Source organism: Thalassophryne amazonica, chromosome 1 (assembly GCF_902500255.1).
Source record: "Thalassophryne amazonica chromosome 1, fThaAma1.1, whole genome shotgun sequence".
Lineage (NCBI taxonomy): Eukaryota > Metazoa > Chordata > Actinopteri > Batrachoidiformes > Batrachoididae > Thalassophryne > Thalassophryne amazonica.
This window is the reverse complement of record NC_047103.1, coordinates 15,337,329-15,362,740: the sequence shown is the minus strand read 5'-3', so window position 1 is coordinate 15,362,740 and position 25,412 is coordinate 15,337,329. Positions and strand designations below refer to the sequence as shown.

The window sequence follows — 25,412 nt, the reverse complement described above, 5'->3', positions numbered from 1 at the left end:
ATACGGTCGTTTTATATCCCCCCGGGGTTGTTTTTGGTAGTCCTCCGGGGGTTGAGTTTGATTTTGTTCTGTTTCCTTCCGGGTTCCACCTCCAGGGTTGATGGGACGGTCCTCTGGGGGGGAATTGGCTTGGGGCCAACTAGCCAAGTGTGGCCGGGTCTGGGGTTCCAGGGTTGTGGGGAGGGTACCTCCTGGGGTTGATGGTACGGTCCTCTGGGGGGTGCCGTTTGCTCCATGTATACCTGGGGACCTGTGTGGGATTCTGGTTCTGGCTGTTCCTCCTGGAACTGGCGGGTAAAGGCCTTCGGGGGGGGGGTTGGGCTCTGCAGGTCGTTCTGGGGGGTTGTTTGTTATTTTTCTTTTATGCATTTATGTTTGTATTGTGTTGTGGGGCTGTGTTGGGTTTTGTGTTTGGGAGTTTTTCTTTTCTTCCCGGGGTTTGATGGGGTGTCCCCTGGGGAGGTTTTGGGTGGGTTTTGTGTTTTTTCCTGTGTGTTGGCTTGTACTGGGGAATGTTTTGGGGCTTTTGTTGATGCCAGCCGGCCTTCCAGCTGCGGTGCCCTGTCCTGCTGTCTGTGGTGGACCTTGGGAGCGTGGTGCTGTCTGTCTTCCTGACGAGGACCCTGGAGGGAGGTGCTGTTCTGTGGGCCTGGTCTGTTTGGTCGCCGGGAGGCTTCCCGTTAAAGGGGGGGTACTGTTATGTGTTGGGGGGTGTGGCTGGATATTTTGGTGTTCTTTTCTTTTCTTTGCTCTCCAGGTGGCATGAGAACTGATTTGTCTGTGGAGAAGGTGCTGGCTGAAGAATCCTTCACCCTCATCAACATCATGTGCAGCACCTGTGAATGGTGCTCACATGCAACCTTAAAGACTTTCAGCCTTAAAGACTTTCAGCTGAAGCAGATAATTGGATGGCGTTCTGCATTTAAGTCATGTGTGATTCAAGCAGAACTGCCAGGAACTCTACCTTGTGATGTTCGTTTGTGAGACGCTGAGGACCGCGCCTGGGTTTGACACATCGAGCCCGTGAAGCAAGGAAGGGTGAGGGACACATGCTGTCAGCACACATCAAAGGTGATTAAGTGTTTGACCTAATTGTTGATAGTAACTGGTATTTTGTTACGCAGTATACTTGAATTGTGATGAGGATTGTGCAGCTCGCTTCTCACTGCTGTGGCATGCGGACAAGTGGTCCTCCACCTGTTGTGAGAAGCTGCTTATTTGCATAAAGCTTAAAATACAGACCTGTATGTGTTGCTGATAGTGTGTGTCCTTTTGAAGGATATTAGTTGTAACTGCTAACTTACGTCACCTCTTCTATGCTTCCGCATAGAGTCGGTTTGTCGTGTCCACCTGGGGGGTGTTTGGCGGTGGTAGTGGTCCAGGAGCGCCGGGCTTCGATCCTTTTGGGCGCTGGAGAGCGTGCCAGCCTTCACTCCACCAGAAGGGAGCTATTTGGTTTTTTACACTTTATGCACCAGTGGGTGAATAAATATTGTTTTTGGAACGCTTTTCTGGGTTATTTGTAGCGCTGGGTTCCGTCTGACGCAGGTCCGCTCCTCACCCCGCGTCGACACATAACACGTAGCCCTAAACAGAAGCCCGTGTACACCGCCAACCGTTCACATTTCTAACCGTTTTTCCCCAACTCGACGACACACCCGCCGAGGATCAAACTCTGGTTATTGGCGGACTCTGTTTTGAGAAATGTGAAGTTAGCGACACCAGCAACCATAGTCAATTGTCTTCCGGGGGCCAGAGCAGGCGACATTGAAGGAAATTTGAAACTGCTGGCTAAGCTAAGCGTAAATTTGGTAAGATTGTAATTCACGTCGGCAGTAATGACACCCGGTTACGTCAATCGGAGGTCACTAAAATTAACATTGAATCGGTGTGTAACTTTGCAAAAACAATGTCAGATAAAACTGAAGTTATTGTACTTGGCCCCACAAATCTTAGAAACATGGTGTCTAGATGGCATTACCCTGACCTCTAGTAATGCTGTGAGAAATCTTGGAGTCATTTTTGATCAGGATATGTCCTTCAAAGCGCATATTAAACAAATATGTAAGACTGCTTTTTTGCATTTACGCAATATCTCTAAAATTAGAAAGGTCTTGTCTCAGAGTGATGCTGAAAAACTAATTCATGCATTTATTTCCTCTAGGCTGGACTATTGTAATTCATTATTATCAGGTTGTCCTAAAAGTTTCCTGAAAAGCCTTCAGTTAATTCAAAATGCTGCAGCTAGAGTACTGACGGGGACTAGAAGGAGAGAGCATATCTCACCCATATTGGCCTCTCTTCATTGGCTTCCTGTTAATTTTAGAATAGAATTTAAAATTCTTCTTCTTACTTATAAGGTTTTGAATAATCATGTCCCTTCTTATCTTAGGGACCTCATAGTACCATATCACCCCAATAGAGCGCTTCGCTCTCAGACTGCAGGCTTACTTGTAGTTCCTAGGGTTTGTAAGAGTAGAATGGGAGGCAGAGCCTTCAGCTTTCAGGCTCCTCTCCTGTGGAACCAGCTCCCAATTCGGATCAGGGAGACAGACACCCTCTCTACTTTTAAGATTAGGCTTAAAACTTTCCTTTTTGCTAAAGCTTATAGTTAGGGCTGGATCAGGTGACCCTGAACCATCCCTTAGTTATGCTGCTATAGACTTAGACTGCTGGGGGGTTCCCATGATGCACTGATGTTTCTTTCTCTTTTTGCTCTTGTATGCACCACTCTGCATTTAATCATTAGTGATTGATCTCTGCTCCCCCTCCACAGCATGTCTTTTTCCTGGTTCTCTCCCTCAGCCCCCAACCAGGTCCCAGCAGAAGACTGCCCCTCCCTGAGCCTGGTTCTGCTGGAGGTTTCTTCCTGTTAAAAGGGAGTTTTTCCTTCCCACTGTCGCCAAGTGCTTGCTCACAGGGGGTCGTTTTGACCAATTGGGGTTTTACGTAATTATTGTATGGCCTTGCCTTACAATATAGAGCGCCTTGTGGCAGCTGTTTGTTGTGATTTGGCGCTATATAAATAAAATTGATTGATTGATTGATTTTTGCTCTGTATGCACCACTGTGCATTTAATCATTAGTGATTGATCTCTGCTCCCCTCCACAGCATGTCTTTTTCCTGGTTCTCTCCCTCAGCCCCAACCAGTCCTAGCAGAAGACTGCCCCTCCCTGAACCTGGTTCTGCTGGAGGTTTCTTCCTGTTAAAAGGGAGTTTTCCTTCCCACTGTCGCCAAGTGCTTGCTCACAGGGGGTCGTTTGACCGTTGAGGTTTTATGTAACTATTGTATGGCCTTGCCTTACAATATAAAGCGTCTTGGGGCAACTGTTTGTTGTGATTTGGCGCTATATAAATAAAATTGAAATTGAAATTGAAATTAGAAAGCCAATTTCAAGAGCTTTATTATGATATATGACACACTGGTGTACTCGGTACAATGTAACTGCTCTTGCATCCCAATGTTTTCAATGTTAAAATTTAACCTGAATATTCTCTGAGTTCTAAGGCTTCCAAGAAACTTTGTTAACTTGGAGGGGAGGTGGGGGTACACATGCACCCAACCTAGTCCGTATGGTCTATTGGCACTGTGCATAAGGAACCAACTTGGGTCCAAATTACAAGCCACTAAGGCAGACCATAAGTTCAACCATATACCGCAAGCCATTTATCTACTGCTACCAGGGGACAAGTTGCCCTGTTACCTGTGTCCTAAACATTGAGACCACTGCATGCTGCATCGTAGTACATACCGTCTCAGTGTCCCTAAGTAACCCTTTATTCGAACAAAAAAAAGCATTCCAATGGCTCTGGGTTTCAGACAGATCCAGTTATAGTCTTAGGTTACTGGTTAGAATTCATGTTTCAAAACCACAGAGTAAGACAAAAAGCATCATGTCTTGGGTTTGGACCTTCATCCTTCTGCAGACATGTTGGCAAGTAGACAGACATAGTCATCAAACAGTACAAACATTCCCAAACCTAAAGTCTCAGTCAGCCTGTGACAGGTCAGCAAAACATAAGAGGAACTGATTCTATATGTTTGTGTTTACTTTTGTCTGATAAAATTCCTTTTACCATTTGCAAAATGCGCTCGTCATTTGATATCCGAAAGTTTTTGTGCGTGTGGATTGCTGCTCAAAGTTTTAATCGCTGCTCAAAACTTTGAACAGCGGAATCCTTGCACATTTGTTTGCCGTTTCGTCCTCTGCATGTCTTTTATTTTTCCTGTGGCTGTCTGATGGTTCATTCTGGTGTTCTGATTGGTGAAAGGTCCAGCAAGTGGAGGAAGGACTGACACAGTAAGCATAGCTCCATGTCTGGAAGAAATAGACAGTGCGCTCTATCTGTCTCTCTCTCTCTCTGTCTCTCTCAGCGAGGAGATGCGGGGTAGCTGTTTGAGTGAGGAAAGATGATGTCATGCTTTCAGAGCTTCAGACTGCTCAAATGCAATATATTTGTTTGTAAACCAGTAAAATCCAATTCAGCGCAGAACTCCATGGAAAGGTGACGCCATCCATACATTAGTGCCCCAAGTCCAGGGGCGACTGATGGATTTGCCAGCGGACAAAACATTTAAATAAGTCACTGCTTTTCCTGTATCCATCTGAATGTGACTCGGCCTTAACAGAATGTTTCCAAAAAGCAGTGAACTTCACACACTTGTAAAAACAAACACTTTCAGATGGTGAAGGTGTTGCTCATCCTGGTCCTCAGGACTCCAAGAACTGCAATTTGCCCTTCTGTTCCACTGTTCAACCAGCTTTTGATTGGGAGAACATGCTTGACTGAGACATTCAGGTGTGGGTTGATCAGTGACAACTGAAAAATGTGCCGTACTCAGGGATATTTCTGAACAGTAGAAGATACCGAGCAGTGTCTTCAAGTTACACAACCTTTTCTCTGAGGAGCAGTTTTGTGCAACCCCTGATTGCATGGAACAGAGTCAACTTGCAGATGCTTTTCCAACATGGATCAACAATGCTTGGACAAGGTCCCTTGGAAAAAGTCCAGAGAATAAAAAGAAGCACCCATATCCAGATGACTTCAGTTTGACACAACAGTGCTCAGAAAGACCATACAGAGGCTTTTCGTACTGCATTCTGTATTGCTGCAGACTAACCATGGGCTCACAAGAGAAGTAAAATATGGGTGTTTTCTGGCCTTGCTCAACAACATTCATATTAACCCATTCTGAATTATGCTGCCATCTTTGGAACATCTTAAGATGTTACAGAACCTGCAAGAGGAAACTCATTCTCTCCAGTTCTTGAGTTTAGTTTATTTAGCTGCTTTTTTAAAGTCTACGTCTTTGCCATCACCATTGAGTACCATGCACTCAGATCAGGACTGGGAACATTTGTTAGTGTCGCACGCTGTGGCATCCATCACACTGTGGAAGTGAGCAGAGACCGACTGTAGTACCAAAGATATCTAGTTGTCATATGAGGTCAGTGGTTAGCGTGCAAGTCTCGTGAATTTTGCGAGAGAATGCATGTCCAAGTCTTTAGGGTCCTGGTGCTTCCTTTCTTAATTACCTTGTTTGTTTGGATATAAAATCTGTGACATTTAAGAGTAATACCAAAAAAATTATAATCCGTGGTAACATTTAATTTGCTCCAAACTGGCCGTGGAATCACCTTCGCCACTAACAGAACCTGTAAAGAATGCCATTTCTCCAATAGACTTGTTGATGCTGATGTACTCTGCAATATAACTTCTTTCAGACATATACAGTAGTGTTCAGAATAATAGTAGTGCTATGTGACTAAAAAGATTAATCCAGGTTTTGAGTATATTTCTTATTATTACATGGGAAACAAGGTACCAGTAGATTCAGTAGATTCTCACAAATCCAACAAGACCAAGCATTCATGATATGCACACTCTTAAGGCTATGAAATTGGGCTATTAGTAAAAAAAAAAAGTAGAAAAGGGGGTGTTCACAATAATAGTAGTGTGGCATTCGGTCAGTGAGTTCATCCATTTTGTGGAACAAACAGGTGTGAATCAGGTGTCCCCTATTTAAGGATGAAGCCAGCACCTGTTGAACATGCTTTTCTCTTTGAAAGCCTGAGGAAAATGGGACGTTCAAGACACTGTTCAGAAGAACAGCGTAGTTTGATTAAAAAGTTGATTGGAGAGGGGAAAACATATACGCTGGTGCAAAAAATTATAGGCTGTTCATCTACAATGATCTCCAATGCTTTAAAATGGACAAAAAAACTGAGACGTGTGGAAGAAAACGGAAAACAACCATCAAAATGGATAGAAGAATAACCAGAATGGCAAAGGCTCACCCATTGATCAGCTCCAGGATGATCAAAGACAGTCTGGAGTTACCTGTAAGTGCTGTGACAGTTAGAAGACGCCTGTGTGAAGCTAATTTATTTGCAAGAATCCCCCGCAAAGTCCCTCTGTTAAATAAAGACGTGCAGAAGAGGTTACAATTTGCCAAAGAACACATCAACTGGCCTAAAGAGAAATGGAGGAATATATTGTGGACTGATGAGAGTAAAATTGTTCTTTTTGGGTCCAAGGGACAGTTTGTGAGACGACCCCCAAACTCTGAATTCAAGCCACAGTTCACAGTGAAGACAGTGAAGCATGGTGGTGCAAGCATCATGATATGGGCATGTTTCTCCTACTATGGTGTTGGGCCTATATATCGTATACCAGGTATCATGGATCAGTTTGGATATGTCAAAATACTTGAAGACGTCATGTTGCCTTATGCTGAAGAGGACATGCCCTTTCAACAAGACAATGACCACAAGCATACTAGTAAACAAGCAAAATCTTGGTTCCAAACCAACAAAATTAATGCCTCGCAGATGTGAAGAAATCATGAAAAACTGTGGTTATACAACTAAATACTAGTTTAGTGATTCACAGGATTGCTAAAAAAGCAGTTTGAACATAATAGTTTTGAGTTTGTAGCGTCAACAGCAGATGCTACTATTATTGTGAACACCCCCTTTTCTACTTTTTTTTTAATAGCCCAATTTCATAGCCTTAAGAGTGTGCATATCATGAATGCTTGGTCTTGTTGGATTTGTGAGAATCTACTGAATCTACTGGTACCTTGTTTTCCATGTAACAATAAGAAATATACTCAAAACCTGGATTAATCTTTTTAGTCACATAGCACTATTATTATTCTGAACACTACTGTATCATGGTTTTGATACAAACTTGTTTTCCTCTGGCAGAGTTACTGGAAGCACCTTCACACCCTGATGAACTGGAAGCAGTGACCAAGGCTAAGATCTTCTACCGCTCCTGTATGAATGAGAGTGAGTCTAGCTGCACATAATAAACAGTCAAAGAAGACAAAAAGGGATTTTAATCACACATGCCATGTGCTAGGGGCCTCATGGCATCTATATAAGGCTACATTCAAATGTGTGTCCATGTAGCCATCCACTTTCTGAACCTACTTATTCCAGGTAAGGGTCACGGGGGGCTGGGGCCTGTCTTTAAATTCTAAAATTAAATGTCTACATAAATGAAATGGTTGTCACAGTAGCAGTAGAGAATAAATCCTCAACATAAGTAAGATAACATAAATAATCAAAGCCACCAAACATAAGCTTTTAAAACAAGCAGCTGTCAGTTGTACAACAATAATAAGTAAACACTGGATAACCTACAGAAATTACTTTTTGTGGTAGATATATGACATTGTCATCGACATACAACTGAATACTGGCTTTGAATGTGGTAACTCTTCAACTGTATATGACTAAAGACGAGTGGCCCAAGCATGGAGCTTTATGGAATCCCTGTTTTGCTTTCCAAAAAGGATGAAAGAAAAGCACAAAATACTCTTCTTTCTTGCTTTATTGATTTCTGTATGTGTGATTTTTGTAGCTGAACTGGAGCTACTGGACTCCAAACCAATGCTGAAAACACTTACAGAGCCCGAGTTTCGGTGGCCTGTTCTGGGGGACGGTCTTGGCGGGGATTATCAGTGGTCACCGGGGCAGTGGAGCCTCCTGAAGACTCTGGCAGAAATCAGGAACCAGCATAGTAAGAGCGTCCTGATTCGCCTGATTGTGTCCCCTGATGACAAAAACTCCACCCGCTACATTATCAAGGTCAGATTTCCACAGTTCACTCACATTTAGGGGAAGTTCATAAGTTAGGTACTTTATCACTGTGAGATAATTCAGTGTGCTGCTTCCAAGAAGCTGTAAGATTTTAAAATTTGAGGCCCAGCAGCTGAAAAAGACACATAGAAATACATGCTTCAAATCTGGTTTGTTTATTGTTCTTTTCTGGGACTGATTGTGTTTCAGCAGTTGAGTATGAAACTTACATCATCAAATTGTCCTGAGATGCTCCCCAGTTTCCAGCAACTAAAAATCCACACACAGATCACAATAATCCTGCACTGAATGACCTCATGACCTAAACAGTGAGGTCATCTAGTACCTTGCCAGTGTCAGGGAGTCAGTTGAATATTATCTCAAAATTTTGTGTACTTATTATTTGGACTCAGTTGTACAGTGACCTAATTAATATGCAAATCAGGTCACCGTTACTGTAGTGATTGTTTCACCAAGTGAGACTTGTGCTGGAGCACGTTTGGTTAGTTTGGGCACGGAGAACTTAGAGATACAGTGGAAATGTTCAGAAGTACTGACAGTAGAGTTGCGACGACTCATGAAAATCATTAGTCGACCAGTCGGGTACCATTAGTCATCAACTAATTGACAAGTCGGTGACTAAATTTGACATAGACTGAATTAAGCCAATTTTGAAACTCAAATGTGACTTTATTTTAACAAATATAAGCACAAAATCACAAATAACAAAAAAACAACATTAGCATGAAGACAATACCTGCATTCATTTACTAGGTATAGACGACTCGTTTGAGTGGACTAACTCACCTGCCGAGGTTAACACACTTTCTTCACTGAGTGAAGGGAGCGGTGGCAGCTAAATGAACTTAATAAATGGCTTTTGACAAGTTGACTAATAAAAAATAGTTGACTAGTCAGGTGTTAGTTAGTCGTAGTTGACTAGTAGAACGAGTCGTCCCATCCCTAGCTGACAGTGCTCCTGAATAAACATCTTGATGATAGTTTGGACACATAGGAGTAATACAACTGTGACTGTATAAATGTCCACATCTGTGAGTGTGCATGATTTGGTGCAGATTTGAATAATGAATATGACTTTGAAATTAAGTGAAATTTTACTTTGAATTTTTTTTTTTACTTAAAATGACTGCATTGGCTGTATTTCTTCCATTCTTCTTCTTCTTTTTCTTTCATTCTTCTTCTTTGTATTATTATTATTATTATTATTATTATCATCATCATCATTAGTAATAAAAATAATAATTTGTGTGTGAACGACATAACTCAGACAGTTTTGATGCATTGTGGACAACATTTGGTGCAGTGAGGATCCATAAAGGACAAAGTCATTTGATTTTGAGAAAAATTGGTTCAAGGTCAAATATTTGGCTCTGTGCTTACACATAGGGTACGCCTGTGGTTACTATTAAACACTAACCTGAAGACATACATCACTGGTCTGCTAGTCACATGAGAGCATTTAACCTTGCGTGACCTTGAAAGGTCAAACTCCAGGTTTGGCACCAACATGGAAGCATTGTGCGTTAGTTAAGTATAAAGTGTCAAACGTGCACTGTCTGAGCACTCTCTTGTTTCTGTATTTATTTGATCTATTTATTTATGTCAGTCGATGTGTCTTGCACTAAATAAAATAATAATGTTCTGTGATGCTCTTAAAGTTGAAGGTCGAACGTCTGGTTTGCAGCTTCCCTGAGCTGATTGTCATTTGTTGATCTTCTGGCTTTTTTATTTTTATTTTTTTTACTGCAGCATCAAACATTAAAAGATTGCTGTGTGTCTCTCTGTAGCTGGACCAGGCGACCCTGTCGCTGTCCTCCAGAGAAGATTACATCACCAACACGTCCACTGCCCAGGCGGTGAGCTTCTCTCACATCTGTCACAGTCAGGTCTCATTCCTGCAGAAGACATTTGTCCATATTGTGCTGTCTATTCTCCTCTGAACATAATCCTACTGCAGCGTCAGTGCTGTTATTGTGTTGTTTCACGTAATATCTTCCCCCAAAACCGACCTTGGGCACGCTGTTAAAAACGCACTTGTTGATGCACCTGTTAAACAATTCATATCAACTTTTAGCTTTTCAGAAACAATTTGTCAATGGATCGTTATAATATGAGCAATAACTAGTTCCCAAAGTGTGGGCTTTGGACCCCCCTGTTCATGGGGGGCACGGAGGCATGGCCCATCATGGGGCCCCATGATGGGCCATGTTTGGCAACATGTTGGGCCATCTGCCCAAACATGCCCCCCGTGGGCCATGTTTGGCAACATGTTGGGTCATGTTTTGGCATATGGCCCAACATGGGGGCCCATCTGCCCCCATGTTGGGCCAGCTGCCCAACATGGGAGCAGATGGGCCCCCTGTTCAGGTCAGATGGGCCCTGTTCATGGCTGTGAAGGTCCTGTAGATGGGCCATGAATGGACATTAAGAAACAAATTTAAATTACATGCAGTTTTGTCATGCCCTGCCCAGTTCCAGGCTTTCATCCATATTTTGCCTCTCGGTTTAGTTCATCCCCTTCTGCCCCAGCTTTGTTTTATTAATTATTTCCATGATTTGGTTATTCTCTGTTCTAGTTTTGCTTTGTTACTTTGTTTTTGTTGCTTTTTATACTTCTGCCATTATCTGTTCCATTCTAGTTTGTTCTGCTGGTTTATGTTTACATTTTTATCACGTGTTTATTTTGTTCTCATTTATTGTTTGTTTAGCCACTCTGTTTTCTTAGTCTGTTCTAGCTTACGTTTTGTCTTAGTGTTTATTCTCTAATCAAGTCTCATGCAGTTTCTTATTGCTTATTATTTCTGTTCCTATTTTCGTTCTCATGTTCATGACCTATGCTATGTTCCTGTTCATTGTTATATTTTATTCTGTCCTCCGTCTCTGTTTTCATCACGCCCCTCCGATTATGTTTTCTCTGCACCTGCCATGTGTCCCCGTCTCTCACTTTGACTCTGTCTGCTTTGTGTTTCCTTTCATTCATGCTCTGTGCACCTGTTCACACATCTTTGTCTTTTCTTCTCTCCACCTTGTGTTGTCCTCCCTCACTGTCTTGCACAATGTAATATCTTTGTTCGCTAGCCATGCCCCCTTTCTAGATCCTTCTCCTCACGTGCACCTCGTTAACACCACCTGTTCCTCATCTCACATCCTGATTAGCACACCTGTATTTAAACCTCACAGTCCTTCACTTCCCTGCCAGATTGTTGTCTTCATACACTTTCCAGCACCAATTCACAGTCCTGATTTTTGTCTTGCCGTGCTTCAAATCTTGCTCTGTATTCTTTGACCATGCCTCTTGCCTCATCCCAGATGTCGGTGTTTGCTTGTGCCTCTGAACCCTGCTTGTTTGTGACTGCGTCTCAGCTTGACCCTGCTTGTACCTCTGCCTCGCTGACTGATTACATGTGTATCAAACCTGAGCCTGGAATAAAGACCATGATTTCCTTCACACCTAAGTCTAGTCTTTGAGTCTGTATTGCGGGTCCAGCCACGCCTGGTGCCCGTCCTGACAAGTTTTTCATTTATCAGACCTATAATACTGGCATGCTGGCATAGCATGATACTATTTCTATCCTTTTGAATTAATTTTATTCATAAACGGAGCGGGTCTCGGCCTCAACTTTATCTAAATTCTGGGTTTGTTAGTGAAGCTTAGGGCTAGCGGCCAGTGATCAGCTTAGTATTTTCTCTGCTTTCTTGCTGCTTAATGCTGATGAATTTTACCTTAGGTGTAGTTTTTCTGGCTGACTGATTCTGCTTTTTTTCTCTCTGTCCAAGGTGCGGATGACGTTATGACGTCATGCGCTGGATTTGACGACTGCATAATTTCTGAAACGGACGTGGAACGGATTTTTCCGCGGTAACAGGCCCACTGAACTGCATGATGGATGACTGCTGCCTGTGGACTGGACGCCTGCATGGACAACTCATAAAGTTCAATTTTTTGTTGTGTCATGTTCTGTTTTGTAAAACTTTGCAAAATCTTTTAACTGTTAGAATGGCTGAAGCAGTAGGTCACCCCTTTAAGTCTGGTCTGCTTGAGGTTTCTTCCTCAATATCATCAGAGGGAGTTTTTCCTTACCACCGTCGCCTGTGTGCTTGCTCTAGGGGTTGGTAAGGTTAGACCTTAATTACGTGAAGTGCCTTGAGAAGCTTTGTTGTGATTTGGTGCTAACTAAAAATACACAAAAAAAACCCTAAAACCTATAGAGATACGTCATCTTCATCTCATGTGTCGATAAAAATAGTGATTAAAGATTGAGTTGGGGCCACAGAAAAGTCTCAAAGTGGGCTGTGTGGCGTTCCTACATTTGGGAAAGGCTGCCATAAAGCAGCGATGGGATAACAGTCTTAGGTCTTGTAACCATTTTCCTCCTCTGCTCCGCCCCACCCTGCCCCGCCCCCCGTCTTCAGTTTCGTGCAGCCTTGCTGAGTCTGATGGTGGATACGGCCGTCATGCTGGGAGCTCCACAGAAAGCAGCACAGACTCAGATGGAACAGGCTCTGACCTTTGAGACCAAACTGGCTGAGGTAAAAACGTCAAGATTGATATGTTATTATCACATAATACATGGAGAGGTCTTGATAGGTGCAGCTGCAAAGAAAAAGCAATGACATACATAAAATTATAACATTTCATGCATTTGTAATCGCTTTCTGTTCATTAATGCTCCATATTGTATCATGGCCGCGTGTGACGTCTTGCTGGCTGTGCTTTCATGTGTTCAGATCCTGATCCCCGCTGAAAACCGCACCAGTGAGAACATGTACAACAAATACACCCTGATACGTCTGCAGCGCTCCATGCCGCAGGTACGTGCTCTCCTTTAACGAAACACCCAGTCACAAGCATTAGAATAAGTAGCAAAGCACCTCTGGATAAATTACAGTATTGTTGAAGCTCAAGGTCAAACTTCTATTGGTTTTTAGATCAGAAGTTATATGGAATGACATTTCTACATCATCTCAACAGAAAATTGGGATAAACAGCAGCACCGATGGATCTCAGGGTCTATTCACTGTTTCACAGTTGTGAATCTCGCGCCAGCTCGCGGTCCGTGACTCACGCGAGAGGTCGGTTTCAGCAGAGTTCCGGTTTAGGGCTCAATGTAAACACATCTCGTGAAGTATCACAGGTGCTACACCTTCTCCTCTTGATAACACTCTCAACTTGGCAGTACGTGTCATCATCATAATCGCTCGTGAACTCGCTGAATTGGCGCCATCCACATCTTTGCTTTGCCATCACAGTTCCAGCTTCTGACATGCGCTGTGAGATGCCGGAACTCTGATGGCGCCGCGGTGCATTCTGGGAAGCAGGAGGGGGGATTATGTCAAACATTAAAGTACTGACTTTCTTCTTCAATAAATAAATAAATATAAATTTTCTATGTCAAACTCACATATTCAAACTTCATAATTCAAATCTCTTATTTCGAGCATTCATTCATTCAATGAATCGTTCATTTTCTGCTGCTTATTTGAGTCCTGGTTGGATTGGCAGCAGACGACAGTAAGCAGCTCATCCAACACTATCCCTATCCTCTGCCAAGTCCTGTAGCTCTTCCCGGGGGATCCTGAGGCATTCCCAAGCCAGCTGGGAAATATAATCCCTCCAGCGTGTCCTCAGTCTTCCCCCGTGACCTCCTCTCAGGGGGTATCCTCACCAGAAGCCGGAAAAAACCTGAGCTAACTCCTTTTTCGATGTGAAGAAGCAGCAGCTCTACTCAGAGTCCCTCCTGGATAGTCAAGCTTCTCACCCTGTCCAGGAGTGTTAGTCCAGATACCTTTCTTCTCTACAAGAGTCAGACAGAAGTCAGACTTCCAGAGCAAGAATTTTAGCTGAGGAAGCTTCTGCGATTTGAAGTGAAACGTCCTCGCGTCAAGCAACCCAGTCCAGTCGAAGATTCAAGCTTCTCTACTAAGTCCAGATACCCCACGGAGAAATCTCATTTCCAGTGCTTGTATTCATGACCTTATTTTTTTCAGTCATTACACAAAGTTCATGACCATAAGTGAGGAAAGGAGCATAAATCAACTGGTAAATTGAGTTTCGCCTTCAGCTCACAGTGGTCCGGTACAACGTCCGTAACACATTAGACTCGACCCCAATCCATCTATCAGTCTGACACTCCAACTTACCACCATTCATAAATAAGACCCTGAGATAATTAAACTCCTCCACTTGGGGCAGTAACTCTCCCTTGACCCAGAGGGGACAATCCACCCGTTTCCAAAAGAGGACCATGGTCTCAGATTCGGAGGTGCTCATTCTCATCCCAGTTGTTTCACACTCAACCTCAGACCTGCTCATTGTGAATTTTGAGCGTCTATGAATACATTTGGACATTGAAACTTAAGGTCAAACCCTTTCTGTATGTCTGTGGATTGATTCCTATACATTTTGTCACTTATCTGCCTCTTATCTCCCTGTAGTTTGACTGGCTGGCATTTGTGAAGGCTGTACTGGAATACGAAAACGACCCGTCGCTGTCCATCTCCGGCACCGAGCCCGTCATTGTCCGAGCACCGCAGTACTTTAAGGAGCTGCTCAAACTCATTAACACCACAGACCCTAGGTTCTCTCACACACACACCGCACAGACTGATGAATACACATCGAGGCCACAGGGCGCCTGTCTCTCATTATAACTGTATTATAGTGTGCAGTGAGATTATATGCAAGGATTTAATTAATGTCCCATTTCTCACTCTCTCCAGGACGGTGGCTAACTATGTGCAGTGGAGGACGGTTTTTTCCAGGATCACCACTCTCAGCCGCCGCTTCCTCTACAGATATCTGGATTATGCTCGGGTTGGTACAGAAATCAAAATGTAAATGAAGAGGATCTTAAACCAGGGAAAAAAAACCTACGGAGTGTGCCATGCAAGAAGGGATTATTTCTTTTCTGTGCCTCGTTCTCATAATGCTAAGACTGATATCATTTTTAACTCTATTTAGGACTTTTGGGGTCCATTGGCCCCATGGTAATTGCTTTCTCCATATTGTGTTCACTAAAGTCCTGAGGGTTAAAAAATATAAAAAGTCCAACAATTATGAAAACAAGTTTCATCGCGTTGTCACCAGTGACAGATCTGCAGAAAAAGATCTGCTTTCTTGCCGTACCTCCAGTTGTACAAATCAACAAAAACAGTTACAGTTGTGTACAACACAAAGTATAGGTTAACAATTTGTAACCTAAAAAAAGCATAAAAATTGAAAATTTGATGCGATGCTGAAATACCCTCGTCCGTATGAGCATTGTGTTCTTTATACAGTTGTATGTAAAAGTTTGGGCACCCCTTATGATTTCCATGATTTTCCTTTATAAATCATTGGTTGTTTGGATCAGTTAAATATATCATATAGCAGACAAACACACTGATATTTGAGAAGTGAAATGAAGTTTATATGATTTACAGAAAGTGTGCAATAATTCTTTAAACAAAATTAGGCAGGTGCATAAATTTGGGCACCCCAACAGAAAAAATACATCAGTATTTAGTAGATTCTCCTTTTGCAGAAATAACAGCCTCTAAACACTTCCTATTGCTTCCAATGAGAGAGTCTGGATTCTGGTTGAAGGTATTTTGGACCATTCCTCTTTACAAAACATCTCCGGTTTGTTGGTTTCCGAGCATGGGCAGCCTGCTTAAAATCAAATCACACCACAGATTTTCAATAATATTCAGGTCTGGGGACTGAGATGGCCATTCCAGAACCTTGTACTTGTTCCTCTGCACAAATGCCTTAGTAGATTTTGAGCAGTGTTTAGAGTCATTGTCTTGTTGAAAGATCCAGCCCCGGCGCAACTTCAACTTTGTCACTGATTCATGAACATTGTTCTCAATAATCTGTTGATATTGACTGGAATCCATGTGACCCTCAACTTTAACAAGATTCCCAGTACCTGCACTGGCCACACAGCCACACAGCATGATGGAACCACCTCCAAATTTTCCTGTAGGTAGCAAGTGTTTTTCTTGGAATGCTGTGTTCTTTTTTAGTCAGGCATACCGCCCCTTGATATGTCCAAATAACTCTGTTTTAGTTTCATCAGTCCACAGCACCTTATTCCAAAATGAAACTGGCTTGTCCAAATGTGCTTTACCAAACCTCGTCTGAGTTGAAATTGTACAGAACTTTGTAATGTTTGACTTGAAAGTAGTTTATAAAGAAAATTATTATAAGTAGTAGAATAATAATATAATAATACCTTTGAGAGAGTAAGTGTTATGGCAATCTGACATTTGACTCCATTGACACTGACCTTTACCCAGACAATCCAGCTGACCTTGTCAGGGCAATTCTGAGATCTACTTCAGTGTGTGCCACATTTGGTCCATATCGTCAAATTCTTTCACCTTGACCTTTGCCAAAATTAATTCTTTAAGGGTAATTTCTGGGTCAGCCGTTGTTGACATAGGAAGTTTGTTAGAACTCAGGAACAGTACATGGGAGGAATAGGCCAACAGACAGACAGACATGACCTTGGCCCCAATGGCTGACCTTTGGCAATTTTGATCTCACCTGTGCAGTTCCAGAACTCACCTCCATATGTGTTCCAACTTTGGTAGACATCAGAGTGGAAATCAAAATTTTGACATTTGACCCAATGATCTTTACCTTTGCCAAAACAAACTATTTCACCTTTGAAACCTTCATGACGCTTTCATACTTTCTGCTCAACTTTTTATCATTTATTTATAAAGAAATCATATCTTTTACACAGTGTTCTAGACAAATATATGTCTCACATTTAGAAAGCTGGGATTGTTCTGAAGATTTGATGTGCAACACATGGGCATTACACTAAAATAAAGTGTCTAAAGTTATGGTAAAAATCTAGAAAATGTCCATAGGGCTCTAAGGTTGAAGAGCAGTTATGGGGGTTAAGTGTCATCCACAGTTCAAGTTTGGCAGAAATCTGCAAAAGGACCTTGAGTGAGTTGAGGAATGGACAGACAGACAGATGGTTAGTTATAATAATTAAAGTCACGATGATGATGATTATGATTGAAGGCCTTAACGACACACCTGGAGCAAGTAATCATGGCTGATTCTTATGCCTCCACCAGGTAATCACTGGAATGACCTCGCTGACTCCACGCTGGGACAAGTGTGTGAACTTCATCGAGAACACGATTACTTACGCAACTGGGCGCCTCTTTGTCAACAAGCATTTTCAGGAGGACAAGAAGCTCATGGTGCGTGTGCTCAGGCAAATTTTGTGTGTGTGTGTGTGTGTGTGTGTGTGTGTGTGTGTGTGTGTGTGTGTGTGTGTGTGTGTGTGTGTGTGTGTGTGTGTGTGTGTATCAGGGGTTGACCTTCTATGGAGAAGGTTTCCGATGTAAATCCCGGCTGTTTTTTTTGACTGGTTTGAGTTGGGATAGTACAAGGCAACAAGGAAAGGAACTGCCACGTGACCTCATCAAGAACAAGTAAGTCATCTTGGCCCTGAAACCTGTTGGTGCCGGTGCCTATTTTCAGATTCCATAGGCTGAAGGAGATGAAAGTCTAAAATCCCCACTGGTATGGACACCAGTCCAATGCAGGTTACTTCCCCAGCCAAGGCTGGTACCCATTTGCAGCTGGTTGGACAGAGACAATGCAAATGAAGCATCTTGTCCAAGAACACATACACATTTTTGGAGGGACTTGAACCCTGGTCTACATATTGGCAGACCAGCATTTTATCCACAGCGCTACCTGTTCTGCCACACCATGGCTGAGGATGTGCACTATTCTAAAGAGGAAAAAAAGGCATCAAATGTGTATCGCTGCAGAGTACATTTATTTTTTGTGTCGTGCCACATAAATGCCTCACCACACCTTTAATTTTGCTGTATCTTGCTTTCATTTTTGTGTCTCAGATGGAGGAGCTGATCGAAGGTATTCGCTGGGCATTCATCGACATGCTGGAGACAGAGAACAAGTGGATGGATGAGCTGACCAAGAAGCGAGCCATAGCAAAGGTATAAACATTCGCTTTTACACTCTGCAAACGATCTCCTGCTACGCTTCTGTCAACACATTGTGAAAGTAAATTCACTGTACAAATGACTTCTCTGAGTGCCACTAATTTTTTTAAAGTGCATGTTTAAGGGTGATTTCTGCTCCTATATGCGTTTCCATGAACCTTGGAGTTGTACAACTTCAGCGGCGATGCTAGCTGGAGGAATTTTTCAAAACTGAGCATAGTCCAGAATCATTTTATTGATTTTACTCTGTGTGACATCTCGGCCGTGTGACATAACAATATGTGCCCTTTGGATGTTATAAAAATATCTGTTGCTAATGCTGAAGTTAACAAGATAGGCTATGTTGGGCGCATTGTTTTGGCTAGCTGGAGCTAACTAGCTGTTTCCATCAATATTTCTTCGCATGTGTTAGCCTGTTCATCCAACAGTGATGTCGTTGAAGGCAAATATCTCTCTTTAAATTCCAGAGACTGATTTTTGTTTGATTGGTGGATTTCAGAAGTAACCAAAAACAGTTGTGTATGTCTATATCATGTCTTATTTAAAGGTTTGTGGCAAGTCCAAAATTGAATTTTCTAAATGTTCTCTAAAAAAACAAACATGCATCACTCATTTTCAACCGCTTATCCGGGATCGGGTCGCGGGGGCAACAGCTCTAGCAGGGGACCCTAGACTTGCCTTTCCCAAGCCACATTGACCACCTCCAGCCGGGGGATCCCGAGGCGTTCCTAGGCCAGTCTGGAGATATAATCTCTTCAGCTAGTCCTGGGTCTGTTGACTAGATCTCCTCCCAGATGGACATGCCTGGAACACCTCCCTAAGGAGGCACCCAGGTGTATCCTTACCAGATGCCTGAACACCTTAGCTGGTTCCTTTCAACGTGAAGGAGCAGCAAGTCTATTTCAAGCTCCCCACGGATGACTGAGCTTCTCACCTTATCTCTAAGGGAGACACCAGCCACCCTCCTAAGGAAACCCATTTCAGCCGCTTGTACCCACGATCTAGTTGTTTTGGTCATGACCATAGGTGAAAGTAGGAACAAAGATTGACCAGTAGATCCTTTTTCGTTTTCATCAGAACAGTACGGTAGATTGAATGGAACACCGCCCCTGCTGTATCGATTCTCTGGCAAAAAACACAAACAAAAAACAGACTGTATCAGGGTCTGTTGCTGGATATTGCCATGACTTGCTGTTGTTTTAACCATTTAGTCTTATAAATGCTTTTGATGATGTAAATTTGTGTTTTTGTAATTTTTATTCATCATTCTGCTGTCTTGCTCTCTCTAGGCTCACGCCGTGCTGGGTAAGGTCGGCTATCCTGAGTTCATTCTGAATGACACCTACCTCAACGAAGATTTAAAACAGGTGTGTTTGAAAGTCAAGGGGACATCCCTGAGTGTGACAAAAAATTGTAAAAGGAAAAATAAAATGTGCAAAAGCCTGAAACATTTTTCAATTCCACATGCTTGACTCATTAACTGTCATATAGTTAAATATGGATTTGGGAGATCGTATATATGTTGACTTTTGGGATTAGTGCCAAATCCTCCTGGTTTATACTTTTTGTAGATGACACAGTGTTGTTTCGTGCCAGAAGGGAGGAAGGATAGTGGAAGCTAAAAAACCTAAAGAGAAAAGGAGGCAGAATATTTGGGAGTTAATGAAGCTCAGGATTCAGGATTTACATTGTTAGTAGTGGTGCCTGAAAAAGTAAATGTACTTAATACGGAGGATCAGTGGCAGCTGAAGATGGAGAATTGGGTGCAGCAATAACCCACATTGCAGTCCAGGTGGAACTGCTCAAAGAAGGTATTGGGAGTGTTGTGTGATTAAAGGCAATGTTTAAAGGTCAGTTTTATAACAAAAAAAAAGGTAGACCAGCAGCAATTCATGGGCTAAGACGTGGGCAGAAGAAGTTAGATGTGGGAGAAATAACAAGACGAATGTGTGGCATTCGTCTTAGAGGAAACTGGAGGATCAATGGACCAAGAAACTACGAAAGTTCAGGAAAGTAGGCTGAGGCAGTTTAGATATGATGAGAAGATGTTGGTAAAGACATAGTGAGAAAGCAGGACAACTGAGATGAAGGTGGTTGGACAGAAGGAAAACTTGAAGATAAAGATGAGTGAGAAGAGAAGAACTCAGTCTTATATAGACCCTGAAGCCCATTGGTGCCAGTGCTTATTCTAGGATACCAGAATCTGAAGTGGATAAGAGTCTCCCTGGATGGGATCCCAGTCCATCACAGGTTAGTTCCCCAACAAAAGCCCACTTACAGCTGGGTGGATTGGGGCAATGCAAATTAATTGTCTCGTCCATGGACACAGACACGTAGAATGACCAGGAATCAAAACCAGGTCTCCAAATTGGTAGTCCAACTCCTATGCCCCTGAGCTAGCTGAAGGTGGAGTTATAGCTTGATGTAACTCCAGCTAACCATTAAAAATGCATTTCCAGTAGTTGTGGAGTGTTTGCTGACCTCATCATTGATTGTGTTTTGTTTTGTTTGTGATTGTTTTAGCTAGCGTTCAATGAGAGAGACTACTATGGGAATGTGATGCAGACTTTGAAGTTTGTCGCCCAGTCAGATCTCGCCTGGCTCAGAAAGCATGTCCCACGTACAGAGTGAGTTACCGGCCCAAGCGCTGTCACCTCCCTTTATTTAATTTTGTTGCGTCTTTATTATATGTTTTATGAGAATTTGTTTCTGTTCCAGGTGGTTCACAAACCCAACAACAGTGAATGCTTTCTACAGCTCATCCACCAATCAAATCAGTAAGCAACATGACTGCTCTGCTGGTATAACAGTGACATGTGTTTAATTGTTTTTAGGCATTATGTGTTGTCATCTAACGCATGAGCAGATTGACCTTTTTGATGTTAATGACTCTTGATTTTTCAATTTTTGACATACCGTATTTACTCCATTAAAGGCACCACCCTATTAAATGTCCCCCTGATTTTTTTCAGCACATTGCAGGTAGTGAAATTATCTCATCAAGTCTATTCTGGTTTCCATATTCCTTATACAGCCACAGTGCCTCATATTTCAGACCCTTCCCTGTCACGCAAACACGTGCCAGTCTCCTTTCCTGAATCTATTTTATCAGCTCCTCTTCAATGTTGTCATAACGCACTTTCCTCCTCCAACAGTCAGCCATTTTGTTGTTTTAGGTAGGGTTGCAAATTTATCCTTGTTCCTACACCACTCCCAGATGCATTTCTTATTGACTTGGAAAATCTGAGCAGCATGGTGATTCCCCTTCTCTTCTGCTTCTTTCAAGATTTGTAGTTTGAACACTGCTGAGTAGCAACGTTTGCATGGAGCCATTTTATGTAATTGTGTAGCAGCTACTGCATGCAGAAAAACTGTACTGTGTACAGCATGCATACAAGCATGTGCACGCAAGCAACCGTCAGTAAATGACCCCTTTCATGAAAATTGCAAGCCCCCGGGGCATTTAATAGAGTAAATACGGTAGTCTTTTATTTTCATGGCACTACAACCGTAGTACCATATTAGATCATAAGAACATCATCGTTGTTCATATGGGTGTAGGTCTGCGGTGTAGCGAAAGGTCTGGCTGGTTTAAAATAGTATTTGGATGGTTTGTTGAATTATTTGTAATCTCAGCAGTTTTACATTTTTTTTACGTTTTTGTACATTTTTTACTTATCGATATTAGCTATGCTAATGACAGTGGTACACACAGAAAAGATTTTAAGACCCTGTTCAAACTTGGGCTGGCAATCCAGCTGGAGCGGGATTCAGACCGAAACAGGCTGGAGAAGGATAGCATTTTTCTGAATCTGAAGGGGGCGAATAGGATTTAAGCAGGATTGTTTTGTATCCGGCTCAACCCACCTTTGAGAATGTGAGCCGGATTTGAATGGGATTCACTGAGGTCTGAACTCACATGTGGCTAGAAACCGGCTAGCTCAGGGGTCTTGATGTCAAACTTCCTCACCAACGTCCTCTCCACTGTGGCTTCATTCACTACAGCTGCAATGGTGACGACAGCAAGCAACGTTCTTTCTCCGCGGCACCTTCTAACCAAGAAAATCCACCAGGTGCTTTCCTTTTCATGTGTCACACACCTCCACATCACACACCCATGCTGTCATGTCATGTCCACATCCACACCTCCACTTACAGACACATCTCTTTCAATTTCAGTTGGATTGAGTTTGGATGCGCGTGTTGGATGAGCCGTATTTGGAAAAGAAATCTGAACACTATCCAGCTAGAAAGCAAGCAAGACTGAATCCAGTTTGAAGTGGATTGACAGTCCCAGGCTGAACAGGGCCTAAGAAATGCTTTTTGAGAATTAATAATTCATAACAAAAAAAGGTCGACGAAAGGATCTTGCTAGATTTTAGACATACAAGCAAAAAATAAATGTGGATTCTGGTTTTGTCATTTAGGATTTCCTGCTGGCGAGCTTCAAAAACCTTTCTTTTGGGGAAGAGAGTATCCAAGGTGAGACTTGCGAAATGTGATGAGTTCCACAAATAGACACTGAAATGCAAATTGCAAGTTTAAGAAAACAGAACTTCTGACCCCTGCTGTCTGTTTGTTATTGGAACTCTGTGTTCTGCATGTTGTGACATGACCTCACACCACTGGTGTAGTTCACGAGTTTCAACACTGTTTAAGTTAAAAAAAAAAACCTGGTGTGGACTCCGGGTTTCTCATCTTCATCTCCTTAAGTCACAGTGAAGGGTTGAAATGTGTATTTCTTGCTTATTTATGTCTTTTTTTTTTTTATTGTTTTTGGTATTTTATGTGTGCATTGTTTGGTGTATGGATTTTCATCTTTAGTCACTTATGATGATTGTGACGTACAATACTTTTAATTCTGGCTGCTGTAGTTAAGATAGTTATTATTGTTATTGTTATTCAGCGTTTCAGAGACCCAAAACGAAAGGCGTGTTTGGAATTTTTCCAGTGGTTATAATCTCATTGACTGCTGTGTTAACTGGAATTAACATTAAAATTAACATTCTTTCAACAAATTTTAAGTGTCAAAATACTAGTACTTGAAAGAACATGAAAAAGAAAATTCAGTAGCGGATTTTTGGATGTCACCGAACTTTATGAACTAACTCTATGAATTTAATTGTGTAACATATCTTTTCCGCTCTGCACACAGCAAAAATTTGAATAAGAATAGACTGATTTTACAAACTGAATTGGCAATCTCAGTGGCGCATAAATCTCGCGCGACTAAGCATGAAGTCCCACTTCCGCTATCAGCTTGGGCAAGAAAGGGTCATTCCAAGATTGTGACAGCACAGTGTGAAGTGTGTGTTACAGACCACAAAGATCTTATTGTTCCAATTGTCACATCTGGGACAATTCTAAGGGACTTTGTCTAATCTTCATTGAGGAAGTTATGGACATTTGCCGCAGTGTTGGCCATAGAGTCAGTCGTGTCCGTGTAGCTTACACGGAATATGCATGTCCGAGACCTGATCACTTCACGCTTTGCACCCCAAGGCGTTCCATGTGAGAGACTTATGGAGTACTTATCATACACACACCAAACAATGCAACAACAGACTGTCATGGGTCCCTGAAAGACTCCATAACTTGTCATATGTCTTTACATGACAACTGCAAGGATAAACTGTTATAAATGTAAACTATAAACTGAGTAGGAGCCTAATATCTTCAGTAGAACACATTTGTGAAGAAAATGCTAGCATGACTAACCATTGAACTGACTGAGCTAGCCCATTAGCCTAGCAAGGTTGCTCTCCAAACAATACGAGGGCTGTCAATAAAGTATAGGTCCTTTTTATTTTTTTCAAAAACTATATGGATTTCATTCATATGTTTTTACATCAGACATGCTTGAACCCTCGTGCGCATGTGTGAGTTTTTCCACGCCTGTCGGTGACGTCATTCGCCTGTGAGCACTCCTTGTGGGAGGAGTCGTCCAGCCCCTCGTCGGAATTCCTTTGTCTGAGAAGTTGCTGAGAGACTGGCGCTTTGTTTGATCAAAATTTTTTCTAAACCTGTGAGACACATCGAAGTGGACACGGTTCGAAAAATTAAGCTGGTTTTCAGTGAAAATTTTAACGGCTGATGAGAGATTTTGAGGTGATACTGTCGCTTTAAGGACTTCTCACGGAGCGAGACGTCGCGCAGCGCTCCCAGGCGCCGTCGTCAGCCTGTTTCAAGCTGAAAACCTCCACATTTCAGGTTCTATTGATCCAGGACGTCGTGAGAGAACAGAGAAGTTTCAGAAGAAGTCGGTTTCAGCATTTTATTCGGATATTCCACTGTTAAAGGAGATTTTTTTAATGAAAGACGTGCGGACGGGTCTGCGCGTCGGGACGCAGCCGGCGCGGTGCGGCGGCACAGGAAAAACACCTCCGTGTTGATAACCATTTGTAAAATCCAGGCGGCTTTTGATGGCTTTCAGTGGAGTGAGTATATGAGAAATTGTTTAACAGCTGGACATGTTCCAACTTGTCCTTAAGGCTTCCAACAGAGGTGTTATTCCTGTGGCGGAGCGTCGTAGCGGCTGCGAGCCGACACTGCAATCCGTCCGCACGTCTTTCATTAAAAAAAAAATCTCCTTTAACAGTGGAATATCCAGATAAAATGCTGAAACCGACTTCTTCTGAAACTTCTCTGTTCTCTCACGACGTCCTGGATCAATAGAGCCTGAAATGTGGAGGTTTTCAGCTTGAAACAGGCTGACGACGGCGCCTGGGAGCGCTGCATGACGTCTCGCTCCGTGGGAAGTCCTTAAAGCGACAGTATCACCTCAAAATCTTTCATCAGCCGTTAAAATTTTCACTGAAAACCATCTTAATTTTTCGAACTGTGTCCACTTCGATGTGTCTCACAGGTTTAGAAAAAATTTTGATCAAACAAAGCGCCAGTCTCTCAGCAACTTCTCAGACAAAGGAATTCCGACGAGGGGCTGGACGACTCCTCCCACAAGGAGTGCTCACAGGCGGATGACGTCACCGACAGGCGTGGAAAAACTCACGCATGCGCACGAGGGTTCAAACATGTCTGACGTAAAAACATATGAATGAAATCCATATAGTTTTTGAAAAAAATAAAAAGGACCTATATTTTATTGACAGACCTCGTATGTTAGCAGTTGTTTGAAGGAAATGTTTTTGTCCTGTGTTGTCTTACACAAAAACACAGAGTGAACTATATCATTCATTTCTTGGAAATGTTTATTTGATCCATAGAAGAGAATTGTTTTTAAAAAAAATTCCATGACAAGCTTAGCTAATGTTATAGCTATCTCCATTTTGGACACTTTTGCTTCACCAGCAACAGTGTGA

The 25,412-nt window shown here is 42.4% G+C and overlaps 1 protein-coding gene across 2 annotated transcripts in view; it reads left to right on the top strand.

Moving 5' to 3' along the window:
- phex (phosphate regulating endopeptidase homolog, X-linked) overlaps positions 1-25,412 on the top strand; it is a 66,128-nt gene that overhangs the window by 25,769 nt on the left and 14,947 nt on the right. For both annotated transcript variants that reach the window (XM_034165963.1, XM_034165960.1), the window contains 13 exons: positions 7,213-7,296; positions 7,874-8,100; positions 9,900-9,968; positions 12,526-12,642; positions 12,841-12,924; positions 14,548-14,690; positions 14,833-14,926; positions 17,191-17,319; positions 17,986-18,087; positions 19,383-19,460; positions 20,617-20,720; positions 20,812-20,870; positions 22,521-22,575. In XM_034165963.1, coding sequence (XP_034021854.1) covers positions 7,213-7,296; positions 7,874-8,100; positions 9,900-9,968; positions 12,526-12,642; positions 12,841-12,924; positions 14,548-14,690; positions 14,833-14,926; positions 17,191-17,319; positions 17,986-18,087; positions 19,383-19,460; positions 20,617-20,720; positions 20,812-20,870; positions 22,521-22,575 — 1,345 coding nt within the window. The remainder of the gene's footprint in view (positions 1-7,212; positions 7,297-7,873; positions 8,101-9,899; positions 9,969-12,525; positions 12,643-12,840; positions 12,925-14,547; positions 14,691-14,832; positions 14,927-17,190; positions 17,320-17,985; positions 18,088-19,382; positions 19,461-20,616; positions 20,721-20,811; positions 20,871-22,520; positions 22,576-25,412) is intronic.